The sequence below is a fragment of the Polyergus mexicanus genome, unplaced genomic scaffold (genome assembly GCF_030449975.1).
Source record: "Polyergus mexicanus isolate NDT 795.1 unplaced genomic scaffold, iyPolMexi1.0 SCAF_2, whole genome shotgun sequence".
NCBI lineage: Eukaryota > Metazoa > Arthropoda > Insecta > Hymenoptera > Formicidae > Polyergus > Polyergus mexicanus.
The window spans coordinates 5246875-5266271 of NW_027223322.1; the positions used below are offsets into that span (position 1 = coordinate 5246875).

General features: G+C 36.9%; 1 protein-coding gene and 1 long non-coding RNA gene across 3 annotated transcripts in view; one reads left to right on the forward strand and one right to left on the reverse strand.

The window, feature by feature from the left end:
• LOC138944695 (serine-rich adhesin for platelets) overlaps nt 1–8736 on the forward strand; it is a 126918-nt gene extending 118182 nt beyond the window's left edge. For both annotated transcript variants that reach the window (XM_070315582.1, XM_070315581.1), the window contains one exon: nt 4639–8736. In XM_070315582.1, the coding sequence (XP_070171683.1) occupies nt 4747–6474 (1728 nt within the window). In that variant the 5' untranslated portion in view covers nt 4639–4746 and the 3' untranslated portion in view covers nt 6475–8736. The remainder of the gene's footprint in view (nt 1–4638) is intronic.
• Nucleotides 8737–12358: 3622 nt separating this feature from the next.
• Nucleotides 12359–13745, reverse strand: LOC138944700 (uncharacterized). The gene is made up of 3 exons (XR_011448853.1): nt 13134–13745; nt 12675–12754; nt 12359–12388 (listed from the first exon to the last, which is right to left on the reverse strand). It is a non-coding gene; the product is annotated as an uncharacterized lncRNA (long non-coding RNA).
• Between the last annotated feature and the right edge of the window lie 5652 nt (nt 13746–19397).

Genomic DNA, 19397 nt, shown 5'->3' on the forward strand with positions numbered 1-19397 from the left:
TCAAATTAAATTAACATTTGATAAAAGAAAGTTTTACCGATTATTATTTGGAAACGACGGTCTTGTTAATTTAGAATATGTAAAGGAAAGATGGATGTAACAAGGAAAAAAGGAAAAAAGAAAAGAGGAAGAAATGCATTCATAACACGTGTTCATGTAGAAGTAGCTAGTAGAAGTAACGCGTCTATTCTCGAGACACGGATGCATTTCCCGTCGTTTAGTCCGTAATACTGGTGGTACCGGTTTGCGGATCTCGGGCCGCTTTATTCGGAGTAACTCCTCCTCCGTCCCTTTGTCTTCCGTTTCGCAACCGCGCGATAAGTAATAAAGGCACGAGCGAGGATAAAGTCCTGCGAGCGCGTTGTAAATCGCCGCGAAATAATTGCCGAGAAGCAACGTTGTCAATAAAAGAAATCGCGATAGACGAGTACCATAAGATCTGGGGATGAAATTCGAAGATTTGTGGTTCGGCAAAATAAAGATTTTATTCCTTATTTAATATATTTTTCTTCTCGGAACGTATTATTATTAATCATATTGTGTTTATCATGCTCTTTGAAAATGACGTAAAAATTTGCCATTTAAGTGAAAAAGTATCGACGACGGAGCCGAGCGAAAATAATGCATCGTAAAGTAGCTGTTTCTACACCCACGCTGCAAGTCTCCCCCGCCATCCCTCACCTGTCTCTCGTACCGTACCCCGCCCTTTCTCTACACCTTCGTTTCCCCTGTTGGCGAGGTGATCAGTAGCGGCTTCAGGCGCACTCTGCATGCTCACGTTCCATGCATAAAAATAGAACAAAGCCATATTCTTACGATTGAAGAAATTACGCAGTATAGGAAGCTTAAGGAGAAGAATAGTTAGCTGTCATGCTTGTGAGAAAGTCGAGAAAAAATACGTGTGCCAATCATAAACACGATCTTTTATATTGAAATAATAACATTTAAGCGATAAAATAAATTGTTCAATCACACTAATTATATTTACTTAATCTTTATATATATATATATATATTTTTTCTGTATTCTAATTGAAATGATCTAAAAGTCAAAATAATAAAAGAACCTGCATCAAAGGATCCGAGCAATGCTTGACATGTAATGTGAGCTTAATTTTAACCATCTTATCGGACGAACTTATTACTTGTATCAGGGCAAGGACGACAGCGATCCTTTCGGTGTCGTAAAAATTCGCGGCGACCGCGCGATACAATGGACAAGGGATACGATGCGCTGCAGCAAGCTTGGCAATAAAATCGGACCCCGGGAGGTCCGGAAACTTTTAAATTCACAACCTTGTATAGATTTTACGCCGCTGTGATCCGCATAAAGATTCTCGTGTGCAATAAGAAAAAAAAAAAGTATCATTTCTTTCTCGTTATTTTCTCACGCAATCACAAAGTATCATGTAATATGTAATAACATCATTAAACGTGCGTTACGAAATACGCACACGTATTGCCAATCGAGTACACTGATAGTCAATAGCTAATAGCTAATTAAAAGTGGAATGTGTTAATTCGATATTAAATCAATCAATGGATTCTGATGTGAAATAGGAGTAATTTTCATCGCCCTTAAATTTCTTGAAACGCATGTTTGCGCTTATCTCGACGCGTGAATATTATCGTGATTTTAGGAAGATCCATGAGCGTCATTAGAATTTTTTTCACAGATGTTATGGAGTTTAAATTTTATTACTTTTGCGCATTTTAAAAGAATTTTACGATGAAAATATTCGGCTATTATTTTAATATGCTTATTAAATATAATTTTTTTATATTTTATATCTTTCATATTTCGTTTTTTATATGTATTTTATAGAATTCTTATATAACTTATCATAAAATTATATTTATTATTATTTATTCAATATAAATATAGCTTATGTTTGGGATTAAGAAGATGTGTGTTCTTCTCTTTAAAAGAACATTTATCTTTCACATAAATTTCCTACTTCTCGCCCGAAGAACAGTGAAACAGTGCGTGTCCGTATCGACAGTCCTTGCGGCTCGTGGCTCGACTCCTCCCTGTGAGTCCTTTCTCCCAGTGTGCGAATGTCGTCGGGCAATCGCGTAATAACAGATAAATTAAGCATTTATGTTTGCGCATGCCGGCGGCGACTGTTATCTCCTGTATTCACCAACACGTGAGAAACAGGCATACCTAATTGTCGCCAGAATGGTCGTTGAATATGCTTTAAAACGCTCACAATGCGGAATTTATTACGATCGTCGATAAATCGAGAGATTCGCTCATTCGTATTCTGCAGTGTCTAAAAAATATCCTGTCGCACGAGTATCCAAATTTTTTTTTCTCTTCGTCAACTTTTATCGGCGCATCGAAAGGCGAAGATCAACTTTTAGCGGTGCTTTATTATGTCGAATCGTTTCTCTTTGTGTGTATGAAACTTACCCTAATGTTTTTTCTTTCTTTTTTTTTTTTTTTTTTTTTGCATTTGCGAGATCGCGTTCGTTGTCGAGCGAAATCCATCGCTCATTGTCAGTTCGCGCAATTCAAGTGACATAGTCTTCATGATGATGACTATAATCAAAAAACGTATAAATATAGGTTTGAACGAGTATTTCAAATACAGATACAATATTACTGTATTGGCGAAGAAAAATGGCTAAAATTGCTTCAAGGTCCACAGCAGTAGTCACGAGATTCCTTAATTGCGACGAGTAACAAAAATGTAAAAATAGAAAATGTATTTCGCGATTCATATAGACTAGATTTTCACTCTGCATTAACATTGATTGCTATACACGCTTGCTTTATTCTTCTCAAAATTTTTATGTATGAATATCTACGCGACGATTCACCTTCCTCTTTCGTCGATCGTTGTACCGGAGCAGCTCTCGCCATTGTTTGCAAATGCGAATCCCGAGCGCGTAATGGTTCCGGCATTATTAGACATAGGACTGTTACGTTTAAACGATAATCTCGTTCATTATGTGCGATCCCTTCGGAGGCGGAGGAGCGAGGATCCCGATAAACTATTCGCTCCCGCATAAATATCGTACTCGTGACGTTTGTGGTTCTTACTCCGCAATCTGTCAAGGTCGCTATTACAAAGAACTCGAGTATCCAAGTATCTTATTACAGTTGCGATAGTCACGTATATTATTATACGCGCGGTGATTGGAAACCGATTAAGAATACGATCGATAAGCTGACGGCTGAAAATCAGGATGCACGATAATTAGTCGCGTAATTCATACTCGGAGCTGAAAGTCACGGGACGTTACAAATAAATCGCTAGAGCGTAGAATTGCAGTATGAACAGTTCATAAAGACTCTTATTAAGAGTCATATAAAGAGTCATATTTCGTGGGGTAAATGAAACTTACATAAAATAATAAATATTAATATTTTCCACTATTTTTTCACTTTTCCAATATCTTTTATACTTAAAATTTAATAGATTATTTCTAATAAAAACATTGAATTTTGTGGAATCTTCATTTTATGTACAGCCGTTGCCCGTTGTTGGAAGATTTCGAGATCTTGTCAACTTCAAGTTTAAATAAACATACAAATCGAAATCTTCTCTTTTCATTCTTCTCGAACTTTTCATATGTAACTACAGCTGCGCAGATAATTTCGAAATTCAGATAGCAGGAAATAATGAGTCGCGAAACCGCGACGTGTCTACGACGAGACCGTTGGAAAAATTTTCGAGATTTTTATTCGGAGAATGGCTGGCGTTTGGTCTTTGGAGGACTTTACGAGCGAGCGCGTCGCAAATAATTTATAAATCGCATGCACATGGATGCACCACCTGCCTGCGTCCTTCGCGCGTCTCTGCAAACGCACGCGGAACTCGTAAAAGTGGTTTAACGTCCCACAACGCGAATTTGAGAGCCGACTGATCGCACCGTTGTTCGCGTTTCGCTTCGCTCCTCCCGCGGGAGAACAGAATTTAAGTACTTGCTCGACGATTTCGCGTGCGTTTAACGACGCCATACAAAGATCGAGACTAAAATGTTACATCCTGTAAATGTTACCCCCGTTTCCTTACTTGGACATTTTACTCTGTAATTCGAATATCGATACGACTTCATTTGCGTGCTGTTCTTTATTCCACTGATTAGTAAATGTAAATTGCTAGTAAATTGAATACTTAATAAGTTTCCTGCCTTCTTTGTTTCAATCTTGCCTTTTGTTATATGACTTTAATTCAAATTTCACGTGTATATTTGAGATAAAATAAATATTAAATATTCGATACACACGCATATGTTAGGATATTTTTCATCGAAATATTTTTACAATAATTTTTTCTCAATTAAAATATTAAGATATGAATAGACAATTCCTGAACTAATCGATCAACTTGGAAAAATTTATATTTTCAAATTTTAGATTTACAGCTTTTTGTTTTTAGACATTAAAATGTTTATTAAAATGTTTATTAAAATTACGAAAAATATACAATCTCCGATTAAACTCTGCTAAAGCAAGGATGCCGTCACTAATATCTTCTGCTGATAAAATGCGCTCATTACTGTATATCCTGCATATAAGACACTTATATATTTTAATAAAGCACTTATATATTTTATCTGCTTATAAAACAAATACCTAAGACGAAGCCCGAATTACAATATTTAAATAATACAATGTGTTTTTCAGGTGGTGTTTCAAGCGACTCTGGTCTGGGAGGAAACGCGCAGCGCTACGGTGAAAAAGAACGATGTTCTCGCCGGTACGGAATTTCTATCGGTCTTTATAAACGGCGCCATGGCGACGACGCCACAGCGACGTCGGGGTTTCCGGCGCGGTCAACACGTGGCTGCATCGGCGGGTGACAGCGCGACTGCTGAGTCGCATCAGCACGAGGCATCGATCTATCGAATATCTCGAAATCCGAGCGGTGCTCGACCGATCTCGGTGTCGAGGCCGCAAACAAGTGGCCGCGACGATGTCGTGCGCTTCTATCCTATAAGCCAGAGAACGTTGGAGCATCGGCAACAGAATCTGGCGTCGTTGATCGACGTTCTGAGCACGCCTGGTGGCATAAGCTCGACGCGTCTAACACCGTCGAGTGCGACGATGTCGACGACGACGACGACGAGCGAATCGCCTGTATTTCACGATGGAACGACTACGAGATCAAATGGAACCCACGGATCCGGCATTATCAGCAAAAGCGTTAGCCGGCAGAAGGTGATCGGCGTCAGCGTCACGTCCACGGTCGAGGCTACACCATACAAGGTGCGCGTCGAGCATTACGACAGCGCTGACGCCGCGGTAGTAACACGACCACCAAGTTTGGAATCTCCGGTGAACAGAGATACTACTAATCAATCAACTAGAGAATCTATTAAAAGCACAACAAAGAGCGCCAACAGACTATCGACGTCGCCATCGTCTACGACAACAACGACAACGACGACGTTACCGCCAGCCCAATTTGTCACCGAAGAACTCAGCAACATCGTCTCGGAGTCCAACAGAAGCGAATTCTCCGTCGACGAGGATTCGCTGAGGACGAGCTGGCGCGGCCACGTGACTATGACGCCGAGAATTCAGCAGATCCCCCCCTTCGCAGAAAGAAAGGGAAACGAAGAAGAAACCAATAAGACCACGCGCGATATTGACATCGACGCGATCACCCTTCCGGCAGAAGAGAATTACGAGCTGCCTGTGGAGAACTCAGAATCACGAGAGTTGAACGAGGAACTGCCGGAAGGATCGTCGGATCGGCTTCAAGGACGCAAAATGGGACGTCATTACGACGCGCCGCTCTACAATCGATCAGGCTCGAAACTCTACAGTCAATCATCCAAAACGTATAAACCCGCGCATACGTATAACGAGCCTGCCAAGATGTATAACGAGCCGGCCAAAGCCTACGGCGATCCTGAACGAGTATACGGAGAACCGGCTAAAGTATACAGCGAGCCCGCCAAAGTCTATAGTGAACCGGCCAAGGTTTACAGCGAACCCGCTAAGATCTATAGCGAACCCGCCAAGATCTACGGCGAGCCGGAAAAGATCTACTCCGAACCGTCCAAGATCTACTCGGAGCCGGCTAAGGTTTATTCCGAGCCGGCCAAAATTTACTCGCAACCGGCCAAGATATATAGCGAACCTAGCAAGGTGTACGATTCCGAAGGGCAGCCGGTGGATCGCCAACAGCAGCGCGGTGAACCCAATGAGCAAAATTACGAAATCGACGAATCGGTCAGCGTCGGCAGCAACGGTAACGTCCACGGACCACAACTGGTCGTCACGGAGGAAACCCCGGGTGCATCCGAGGACGGGCACAAGGTCGGCTACGTAGTCGAGGGAAGGAATTACAGGAAGTACAGGGTCGAGGAGAGGACACCGGACGGCTTCATCGTGGGCGAGTACGGCGTCGTCAGTCATGACGATGGTTCACTACGCGGTGTCAGATACACCGCTGATGGAACCATCAACCCGCAGCTCATCTACGACGCTCTGATGAAGTTTCTCGCTCTGTGAGCACCGCGATAACGTAGGAAAAGAAAGATGGAAGAGGACGAGGTGACTTCGGCGACGTCGTCGACGAGACGAATACGACTGATTCTTTTGCTCTTGCCAACTCAACTGCCTCAACAATTAATTTTAAGGACGATATTTTTTTAGGACCTAAGAAAGAGCCTGTTCGACCAAGGCAACTCGCCGCGCGCGTCACCGAAAGCCGAGGACCGAAAGATCGACCGAAATCGACGTACGAAAGTCGGATCTCGATGTTCAGATTCAGATTGCGAAAGGCTGACAGATGAAAGTTATACTTTAAGCGGCGAAAGTACGAACTTTTGTGCGCAGTGCTGCTCGATGGCCTTTGACGATTGTGGCAACCGATCGAAGTGGTTGTCGAATGTTTCTCCTACGGGTTATTCGCAAAGATTCTCGAAGCGAAAACGGAATCATTAAAATATTTCTAGTACGCGAGAGCTTACACTTGGGTGACGATACGCATCGACTTGGACGATTTTCGATTGTAATATCAACAATGACATAATAATTAATTTTATATTTGTAAATTTTACGATAATTTGGTATTTAAAGAAAAAAACATGATAATAGATTTATAATAGTCGCTTAATTATTTTAATTATAAGATAAACATGAAAATTACACGACCTTTAAGCTTGATAAAAGAAACAAAATGCTTGACAAAATGTTAAGAAAATGTCTAATCTCGGTGCGATATCGGCACAACTGTAACTTGAAATCAATTTGAAGCTTCTATCGATAGTAATTTCCGCGTATCGATACATATTTTTGCAACTGAATATTTTGCAGATAAAAAGAACCACCTTCGTCGAGAATGGACCCGCGGCAAACTCGCGATCCTTGATCTCTGATCTGTGATCTCCGTTAAAAAAAAATGTCGAATCGAAGTTGTCGCGAACCCGATGAAATAAAAATTTTAACTAAAATAAATATTTTAATATCTTCATTCTCCGCGAAAAGATTTGTCCGATCGAAACACAAAAATAATACACGATGTTTTTCCGGTGACCTCCTTGTCATCTTTTTAAAATAATAAATCGAAATGTCAGAGATCGATTGATATGATGTCAATTGAAAATCAATTTTTTTCTTCTATTATATATTAAAAAGATGTTATGTGAGTATGTGTATACGTATGTGGCAAGAGATCTGTATTGATTAAAAATTCATTTAACCGCTAAAAGGGGATTTACGAATTACTCGCTATTATGCCAAAGTTAACGCTAAAACATTCAGACTTTTCTTATTGCCTTTAAAGAGTTTAAGGAATATTAAATTTAATTCTTATTTTTGTACACTAGATATAATTTATTGTCAAATCCTATACAACATGTATGGTATTCAGACTTATGTAACTTATGTTTCAACGATACCTAAAAGAGAACATATGCTACCGAGATATCGAAGTCGCCAGCAAGTAACGATGCGTCTGAATGTTCTAACGTTAATAGCTTCCGAAATCATTGACTATGAGTTCCCTTTGTATGCTTTTATTGCGATTACGCTTCTGCGATGAAGAGGTAAACGAAAAAGTTGCAGCTGCCAGGGTCCTTAAAGAAGGAACCCCCGAATTAGAGAACGGACCCCGCAGTTGCGATGGATGGACCGACTTGTCGCGGCAGCGTTTCTGCATATCTCCTAGCTTATTGTAAGTTCCCTAGATCTTAAGATTGTCTCGCGTCAAAGGAAGTATCTCAATCAGCGAGAAAGTTCCGATTTTTTTTTTCGCGTATATATATATATATATATATATATATATATATATATATATATATAATATATATATAGCGTCGATTATTTTATTTAACGTTTGAAACTATAGCTCCATTTTCTCTCATTACCTCAGTCCTTTGAGATAGTTCCTCTCGCTATGCAATATCAAGCGAGCAAACATATATCCTAAGCGCGAGTTTTTTCCGCGAAACTCGCAAGGAACATGTACGGATGTTCCGAAATCATTGCCGTTTCTGTTTTGAACAGTAGCTAGGGAAACATCCGGTGCCGCCGTTATTTCTGGACGCACTATATACGGATATCCTTCGCGTATTGCTCACACTCGTACATTATAAATAACATCTCAATTATATATTCCATTTTACTCTGCCGTATGTACACTTCTAAAGCATTCCGATATGTTATATACAGTATATCTAAGAACTCTATAAGTCTCGTATAAGTATCCTAGGCAACATTTATACTATTGAAACATCATGTATAGTGCTGTGTGTGCAGCCATCGTCATTTTTCAACGACAACTTTGTAATAAATTCATTGTCATGAAGATGAAATATTTCAATTATTTTACCTCAACTATAAAATAAATATTCTAATGCAGAGAATCAATTTTTTCTGAATAAATTTAAAGTGATAAACTGTGTTTCTAAATTCACTATCAGTACTGGAAATCTATATGTAGTTTACTATGTTCGCTATAATAATTGTAAGAAATGATCGCGCTTCGGTTACTCTTTGACGGCTATCAAAGCGTGATTCTCTGTTCAACATCTTTACGATAGACACATCTCTAAGCCGTTCTTAATTCCGTCATACCCGTTATATACCGCTCGTGGCGATCGAAACGGAACTCGAGAATCCAAATACTCGCGCGTGGACGGGATTGATAGCCGTTCACCGAGCAACGACACCGTGACTGGTTCTTCATTATCTTGGCGCCAGACAGGAATTACTCGCGAGATACTCGTTTTGGGGGCAGTGAACGTCCTTGAAGGCCAAGCAATTTTCTCCTCCGAATATGTTCGCTTGTATATCGATAACTCGACTTCTACACCGATAGTGGTTCTATAATAATCTATCTCAAACAATTATCATTGCTGAAATCATAATTAATGAGTTTTCCTATTTTAAACAATATTTTGCACGCTGTGAGAAAATCTAAGTGTCATAACGGTCATCAGTTATATACATTTGTATTAAATAAATCGTTAACTCTCTATAATATATGTTATATATCTATATATCTTTATACATCTCTCTAATATATGTCTTAATATATGTTATATCTATAATTGCATTTCCATAATTAGCTTAATTATTATTAATTTGCAATTTATTCCTTTTCTTAATTTTTTTCTCACTCTTTCATATTTAAATATATATATATAATGCTTGTTTATTTTTTTATAATACTATTATATTTATAATACCATTATCAATTAGTGTCCGGCAGAATCGTTTATCTCCGAAATTCCCTTGCTTGCCTTCGAGATAAATTATCGTATAAAGATATATTCTAGTATTGAAAGATTTTTTGGGGGTAGCATCTTATCAGATATAAAAAAAAACTTTCAATTTTGTTTAACCAATATTGCAAGAAATATCTCGATTTTTTTATATGACATTTTGCGAAAACCTGATAGTATATCTATCGGACGATCGTATGAACGTGAAAGAATTAATTAATACTGCTAATAATTGAAACTCCTTAAAAAATAAAAGATTACGGACAAAACTATAGGAAAATTATAGCAGGATAGACTTCTGTTTTTCAGAAATCAATTTTTTCGTATCACGTATCAAGATATTTCTAAGTTCCGAGAGGGACATGAAAATATTTTGGAGCTCCTTTTTCTCTATTCTTTCGATTACTATCTTTTTCGCTTTCATTTTATTCAAAAATATTAATAATTACGGTATCTCTCTTTGTCTGACTCCTCTCCTTCGACCTGTCCGGCATGGGTGACCCTACCAATAACTATCAGCGTTTTCGAATGAAGTAAATTTAATCGCTTTGAGAGCGATTAAACCCAATTTACCACAAATATATGTTTTAAGAGAATCTGATTAATATATAATAAATATATAATATATTAATAATATAACTAATATAAAATACATCTCTCATTGCTATTCTGGCTTTAAAGCACAAGATTCTTTGCTTTGATTAATCAATCAAATGATTACTTCAAGCATTTCACTAATTAATCTAATAATTTAAGTACCCCTAATTATCAAGAATATAAGATGTCATTAATCAGTCGCAGAACGATCAAACTTGCTTCACTCGAAAACGTTTTATGTTACCGCCGGCATAGCTCTTAGGTTCATTAGCAACATATAAAATAAATCAAAATAATATCAAGCATAATTAATTCTGTTATAATTAATCTTTTTTTGTAGCATTTAAATACTAATTAATTTGCCGATATTTCACTGATATCGGGGTACCCATTCGATTTGTCTTGAAGTTTTAAAGTATACGCACATTTTATTTATATATAATATTTTGTAACACAAGAACTATCCAGGACGCACCTAGAATGGCGGGGTGTCCAATATCTGCAAATGATTTCTTAAAAGAAACCACAAAAACTAATGTTAATATCCTCAGTGCCTAGAAATATTTTCTCAAAAAAAAGAACAAAAATTATATTAATTAAAAATTAATCAATAAAATATATTCGTTCATAATTTACAATTAATGATGCTATCAGTATCAAATAGAAAAATAGATATATCCGATATATTTAATAATGCAGATAATTTGATACTGACATTTACTTTAAATTCAACATTACATAATACTATAATAAATATATATATATATATATATATATATATATATATATATATAAGTTTAAATCTTAAATTAAATATAATAATTATATATTCACGTTTAAAATATAATAAATATATATACAAGTTCAAATAAAATAAAACATATATGTAACATATATGTATATTACATTTTGCTTTGTACATAATAAATATATACGCAACTTTTTGTTTATTAAATAATTTTAATTTAATTTTTAAAACTGCCTAAAAATAAATTTAAATTTTATATTATTTATATTTTATTTTTTTATTTATGTCCCCAATATTTTAATAATCTTAGTATTTTTTTAATTCCTAGTAAGCATTTAATTGCTTAAGAATCGTATATTTATATAGTCCTAACAGTCCTAACAATCCTACTTTTGCTGGTAAAGCCAGCGGAAATCAGGATCATCGATATCTTGGGGAGTGTGTCCTACTCATATGTATGTATCCTACTCGCGTGCCCTACTCGCGCACCCTAATAAAATGTACCGCATGTTGCTTCTGTTGGACCAGTTGGACCTACCTTTCGTTGATCCTGACCATATTCCCTTCGGCTACATCTAACCAGAGATGTAGTTTTGACCTCTATCGGAGATCAATGAAGGATAAAAATTACTTCCGTTGCCGGCTAATTATTATCGCCGATGCATGAGCATAATTTTATGCTCGTTTATGGTCATGAGAAATTACGACGGTTTGTCATGCATCATTTTAATATAACTTTAATTAATCTAATGCCAAATTATTAATCTTATAATAATATATAATATTATTTATAATAATATGTAATTTATATTAAAATAAAATTAATAAAACATTTATGTGTCTTGTATATTAATTTAAAAATTCGATAATTTGGCTTTACATCAATTAAAGCAAAGTTTTCATTCATACCATATGCTAATATAGATGGATGGGCTATGAAAAATTAGAATAAAATCGGCGCAACATAAAAATAAGTTGCTATTAAGTAATAAGTTATTATTTCGTATAATTAATAAAATTATTAGCGCCTTTTTTATTGAACAAATTAAATAAAGTCTATCAATTGATAAAAATATTTTATATTCTTTTCAAATTTTTGTTTTGATTTATACTTTGAATTAGATCTGTAATATGTTTTAATGTATATCAAAAAAATCGATTAAAAGTTATTTGATTTAATCTATTTTAGCCCATCCATTTTGAGGCAACGGATCTATTTACAATCTACAATCTATAATCTACAGTTGCATCTACAATATCTACAGATCCGTTAACTCAAAATAAAATAAAATTCGTCACTCACCGGCACTGATGCGCAACAGCGGAGTTGTTGGTCTTGAGGCTACGTCGTCTGTAACATACAAATATAAAGTCCAAATTATAGTAGCGTTCAAAATATAATTAATATTTTGTGCGAAATATTTTATATCCGATGCGAACAATACTAAAAAGCTCTATATAAATATAAAACAATTTTATAAATTATAAAAAGACTTTTTTCACATAGAAACTTTTATAGGATTTATGCAAAAGTCTTTCTTTCTAATTTTCTTTTGTTTAATTCATTCAAATAATGAGACGGAATTAATGCGCGTACGCGATTTTTAACAATCGATATACAAATAATAAATACTCACCCTTGGGTTGCTCCGCCGGTGCAGGATGCCCTCTCCTAGGCCTCCTCCTCCTCTCAGAATGTCAGGGTCGCTACTTTGATCTATAACATACAAATAGAAGATGCAAATTGTAATAACGCTCAAAATAATTACAATAGTATTTCAAAAATTTTATTATACGCATTGAATTTTATATTCCATACATATAATAATAAGCAAATTAATAAAATAATTTTACAAGTTTAAAAAAAGCTACTAATAACTTTAATAATTTAATATAAAAACTATAATCTAATAGTGGAAATATTTGTTATGGAAGTATTAATTATAGCTTTTACAATATATAAAAATCTTTTTCTTTCTAATTCTTTCTTGTTTAAATCGTACAAATAAAAAATCGAATTACGCGATTAATTGCTCAATTTAAATTGCACGTATGCAATTAATAAGTAATTAATATACAAATAACAATTTACTCACCACAGGGTTGCTCCGATCGGTGCCCGATGCCTCTCCTAGGCCTCCTCCTCCTCTCAGGTTGATTCACACGCGCGATACTTTAAACAGCACTCTCGCACTTTTATTAAAAAATAATACTTCCGCACTTGTACGCGCGATACTTTGCACGACACTCCCGCACTTTCGAATTTCGGCACGATCGAACCCCGCTTCACGTGAGAATAACACTTGGAGTCGACAAGTCGGGAATTCACCGATTACTTCGAGCAAAGGTTAAGCGGAAGCGGAAGAAGACGAAATCGATTGATGGAATAATCGCGAATGGGGTTCGCTCGACTCTTGACCCGCGCCTGCTCCCATCGAGGGCCGACTAGAACATCGTTAGGAACGATTTCATACGAACCACCAAGTCTCTATCGTACAGACTGAGCCGGGTTTATCGTAAGGCTGATAGACGGGTCGAGAATGAAGATACCCACCTTCTACGTGCTAACAATCTAGCATTTCGAAAGCAGGAGATCAACTTCTCTAGCGAGCGAAAATCGAACCTAATTAGAACAGCCGACTCCTCAAATGCCAAACATGTTAGTATTGCTACAATGTGCTGTTAGACGGTACAAGAGAAGGGACCCATTAACGACGATTCCAAACAATCGACCGAACTCTAACCGATTCGGGCCGAACCGTTCGTCGGAGCAGAACGTGCCCTCAACAGCCGATTCTCGAACCGAAGTTCAAGATTAACCGCGCGAACATGCATCTATATTATGCACGAACATACGTTGCTACGCGGCCGGCATTCACCTCAGCCGCGACACTGAGGCGTTTTAACATTGCGCCTGCATTAATATATTAAATTTATTAATACATAAATATTTATATAATATATAATATTAATATAGTATTAATATTAACTGATATTGATATAAAATTAATTATATTAATAGGTATTAATATATTAAAGATTGCAATGCTGAGAGACATCCCATTTAATCGGCAACGAAGTATGATTCTCGATGACAATCGTGAAAACGAGATAAAAGTCTAACGCGAAGACGCGACGACGCGAAAACGCGATATCGCGACAACGCGACGCATCGTTGCTCGTACGGCACGATGACGGCAACGACGACGCACCAAGGTGCGTTCAACGCACAAATGCGCGTGCCACATAAGAGCCATTGTGCGACTCGTGGCAATGCTGTGTCGACACGCGACGCGAAAGACGCGAAAGCCATCCGCGGCACGACGACGGCACCGACGACGCACCGCTACTTTATTGCTCGAGTGTCGCCGCGCGAATGATAACATGTAAGAAAGGAATTTGAGCGTCTCGCCCCACTACAGTCTATTCTATTCTACATAAACAATGTTTACGCGCGACAATGTTTACGCCGCCAAGGCTAAATACCATGTTACGTATTGTCCTATGTAATTCGTTGCCAAAATATTTTATGTACTATAAAATATATATACGAATTTGTGACGTAGCATCCTCCATTATTACGATACTATTCAAGTGTCGCCGCGCGAATGATGACAAAGCCGTAAGACGTAAACAATAGAGCGCTATACGTCATCAAGGCCGAACGCCGAACATCTTGTTAATAATAATACTTTGAAATATTTTACATATTATGATGTATTGGTATATATACGCGGAATATTAAATTATATAGGTATATTTTAAATTATAGATTAATTATTAATTAATTTATAGATGTACTACAGAGCGTTTCGTTAGGTTAATTACTCGATCCTGCGATTTGATTATTTAATTTCGTATTCTCAATCCGAATTATATTTAAACCGTTGGAAAGTCGAAATAAAGCATCGAACAAAATATTAATTTGTATTAATTTGTACATTTACAAATAAAATTCCTCCGAGTATCCTCATTCGAAAAGCCAATATGCGATTTGATTTTCAATTCTAGATTTTACTTTGAATCAAATTTAAATCAAACTAAGATTGCGCTATATCTTTAACCATTTATAATCGGAAAGAGTGTCTTATACTACATTTCATTTTATGAATTTCTTCATCGCTGTCAGATTATTAATACGCATATGATTTTAAAAGAGAAATGAATTTTTATAAATTTGAAAAGCTGCTAAGATACACAGATTAGCTAAAGCTATTGAAAATGCAAAATATTTCTAAAATACGTATAATATATTTCTGATATTTGCTTTAAACTTTTCAAAAGTAATTTTCTTTTTTGTCCAAAAATATATTTAAATATTTTTTTATACGATAATTATTTCCAATCGATCACAAGCTACACGCTGCCTTACCATATATTAGATGTAACCAGGTGATTCTCACCTGACTCAGGTGAGAGTCGGTAAGTTAGAAGAAGGTCTTACCGCTATACGGTCGGATTATCGTGTACAGCGTATTGGGATTAAGAAAAGGGCGGCGTTCAAAGGGCCAATCGTCAGGGTTTCGACGGCGAATAAACAGGGTCACGCGACTCCGCCACTCGATATATCGTCCGTCGACGTGCGCCACCCGGTCACGCTTCTTATTGTGCAAATAATTGAAATACTAATCCCCTTTACCCTCGCGCTGACAGTCAGGACGTGATCGGACATAGCGCTCTATTTAAGAGCGCGTACTCGAGAGGGTGTGAGTCCGGAACGAGATACGCGTCGCAAAAGTGGAAGCGTAAACGCGCAACATCACTCACCCCGCGGGGATACACGTGACTTCGTATGCTTTCGCTTTAAACAATCGTCGTCGAGTCTCGTATATTTGCACGCGCGACAAAGGAAATTCTAGATTATGTTAAAATTGGAAAAAAAAAAAAGATCGCTTCCGCGCAATTCTAAGGGTGAAAGATTAGAGGATCAATGTGCGAAAATCAAAAAGTAGATCCTCAGCTTTTAAAAATTGAGGATCGCAGAATCTTGAGATATCTTTTAGAATGTAGAACGATAGAATATAGAGAAGAATCTTTTTTTTTTTTTTTTTTGTAAATAAATTTAATGATTAAACTGTTATTTATATAATTCCGAATAATTCGAAATTTAAAAATTTCGCGATTCAAACATTTATACAAAAGATTTCGAATTTTTCTAGTTTGTTAATAATTTTAAAAGAAAAAAATCTCTTAAATACTTTACCAAAATGAAAAGATCATAATTTCTAATCCTAGATTTTTTTAGATTTTGGATTCGTGATATCTAATGTATATAGTATGTAGTTAAAAAGCTTTAATGTCTGGCTGAAAGAGAGAGAAAGAGAGAGAGACCGACTATGTCGATATCATATCACTATTAATCGCTACAAATCAACACAATAATCAACACATTGCGAATCGGGCAGTTCTGGCAAACGCGGAAGAAGTATCTTGGAAAGCGGTTTGAATGACCACGCACAGAGGATAACGAGCGGAAAATTAGCGGTGCGCGAAGGTACCAAGAGTAGTAAGGTATGCCACTTGTATGCGTACTGTTCCTCGTTGCAATAAGGGGAGGATCCACTCGACAATGTGATAAAGAGGGAGAGAAAGGAAGCTGTCGGTATATCCTTCGTCCTTCGCGACTCGTCACTCCTCCCACGCCCTTATTCCTCGAAGAAGGATCTAAACGAAGGCTCGCAACGCGACCGGTACAAAGGCAGTCGACGGAGGCATTCAGAGCCAACGTAAGATCGCCGATAAAACATTGAATACAGCGTCCATTGAAAATCTATCCGTCCTTTTCCCCTCGCCACTTCAACAACCGCGCTTCTGTTCTCCTCCCGAGGATTCCTTAGGCTGCACGCCTACAAAACGAATTGGAAATGTCGTCGCATCTCAGTCCGCGCAATCTTGAATCTGGCGACTGCTCGTCTAGTTTGAAATCCGAACGATCTAAGACGACTGCTGCGCGACATAAAGACGAACAAATTTCGATTATGGTTTTACGTGTCATTGACAATGATGTCGAACGAGTCGTTGCCTTGTATACGAGGAAAATCGATGTGGAAATTACACATCAATCATACTATATTATCTTAAGTAATTTCGAGGATCTTTCTCAGATTTACATCAAATTATATCTAAAAAAATCTAAAATTACATTATCCGATGACCATGAATTTAATTTTGAAAGCTGATGACCTTAAAATATGCTATAAATTTATCCTAACGTGAGATATCTCTTTGTCTGCAATTGTCATTTAACTTGTCGTATTAAAATACATCAACCGTCTTGTGAAAATATCTTGAGACATAAAATGTATAAAGACACTCGCCTTTCGACGAAGAAACCTGAAGTGCAATCAAATCTGTATTCCGCCATCGAACTCATCGACAAGGATAAATAGATTCAAAAAAAGTATCTTTGATGACCATAAATATTGCATTCGTCCAAACGGTTATTAAATAGCGGCTCTAAAATTTAGTTTCTCTTTCTTTCGCTCTTTCTCTCTCTCTCTCTCTCGATCTACATACACGAATGCGACAAGACACATTATACTCGATCCATCATAATTATCTCACACAGCAATTAAAATCACACAGTAAGGTAAAAACATTTCATCGGATTATTGCTGCTTCCACGCTCGTAACCCGCTAATTAAGCCCCGACATGAGCGAGCACCTTTCATATTTCAGCTCCGATTTCGCGCGACATCGGTGGCCTATAATGGAGAAGTAATTTGTCACATCGAGCATCGACACTATACAAACATCGGATGCAATCGCGTTAAGTGATTTGTCCTTGCCATCCCGAGGAGCTTGCCATTATGCGCCGTTGTGAATATAAATGCTTGACGAGACGGGGAGATTCGCTTTTCCTCCAAAAGAGCTTCAGTAAGCGAAACGAAAACCTTAATGTTGAACGTTACTCGCGCTACTTGTACGAATCTATTATTGTCGCTAATTCCTTGGAAGTATCTATCCTACTCACGCGTTAATTATTGATAATTGAAGTTATATTTTCAATACAAGATACTATATATATAAAATCTTTTTTTTATTTTTTTTTATCATGCAGAAATAAATAAGAAAATAATAAATGGATTATAAATGAAAAACTAATGATATGAAATACTAAAACCGATAAAAATAATAAATTAACGACAGTAAAATAAATAAGAAAAAAATCATATAACTACAAAATTGTGATTGTAACTAATAAACAAATAGAGACACTCTATTTTCTTGACCATCGAAATATGGCTTTGGCGCACGTAATAACCATAAAAATTAAAAAAGAGCGAAGCCGTTTGCCGATAAACCTTTCCGCGAAGGATCAAAGCGGGGGGAAGGTCGAGCAAACTTTCCCACCAATCTCTTCTGAAAGGTAAAGACATGCGGGTCGATGTCGGCCAAGATGTTTTTGTCTTTCGAGTACCGAGGAGAGAGTTTTTCTCGACCGTCGCAACTGCAACTCCCCGTGCGTATTCACGCATACGCGCGCACACGCGTGCACGCCATTATTCCTCGAGCCCTCCGCGAGGCACTCCATCCCTCACGCCGACTCGCACTTGCCCCGGCACCCTCGTGCTCCCTTCCGAGACAAATATTTATATCACGAGCACCCGCTGCGCTATTGTGGAATCCGCGTCGGCCACTCTTGTTCCGATTAATTCCTAAGCGGGACGTTATCTTTTACCGCTGCTGTTTTGCGTGAATTCTCTCGCTCTTTTTATTCCATCGAATGGTTCCGTTAAATTTGGATTTTTTTTTTTTTTTTAATTGTTTATATAAATATAAAGGGACGATAATATATCGGATATGGAGAGAAAATGTGTTATGTTTATATATAGATGTAGTTTTGAAATCTTACTAACAAATACTTGGAATAGCAGTACAAGTTGGGCAACAAATAGAAAATGTTTTAGGGTATACTTGGCATTTCTGTGAAACTTTATTAGCCCTCTAGTACGGCGTCTGACGGCCTTACCCTTTTCCGGTTTGTGAGAAATACTGCAGTATTAATTTGTTTTTACGTTATTGTCTACATTGTCTAATCCTTAATCCTTTTGTATGCTATGTACAAAAAGGTATTACTAACGGTTCACCGAAAACCTGTCAAGTAATAAAAATTCCAGTGTCATGAATCTTTTATTTTTATCAATCTTTATATAGATAATTTGTACAGATATTTATACGATGTTATAAATTGTTTTTAATAATGTATTGTTAATACAAAATTATTTCATAAAACTGCATATAGGGAAGAAAAAATAATATCAAAATAATATTGTACTATAAAAGTAGCTTTTCGCGCGAAAGCGATTCAGGAATCGTTTCTCAACCAAATAATGATCTTTCCATCAATTTGAATCTAC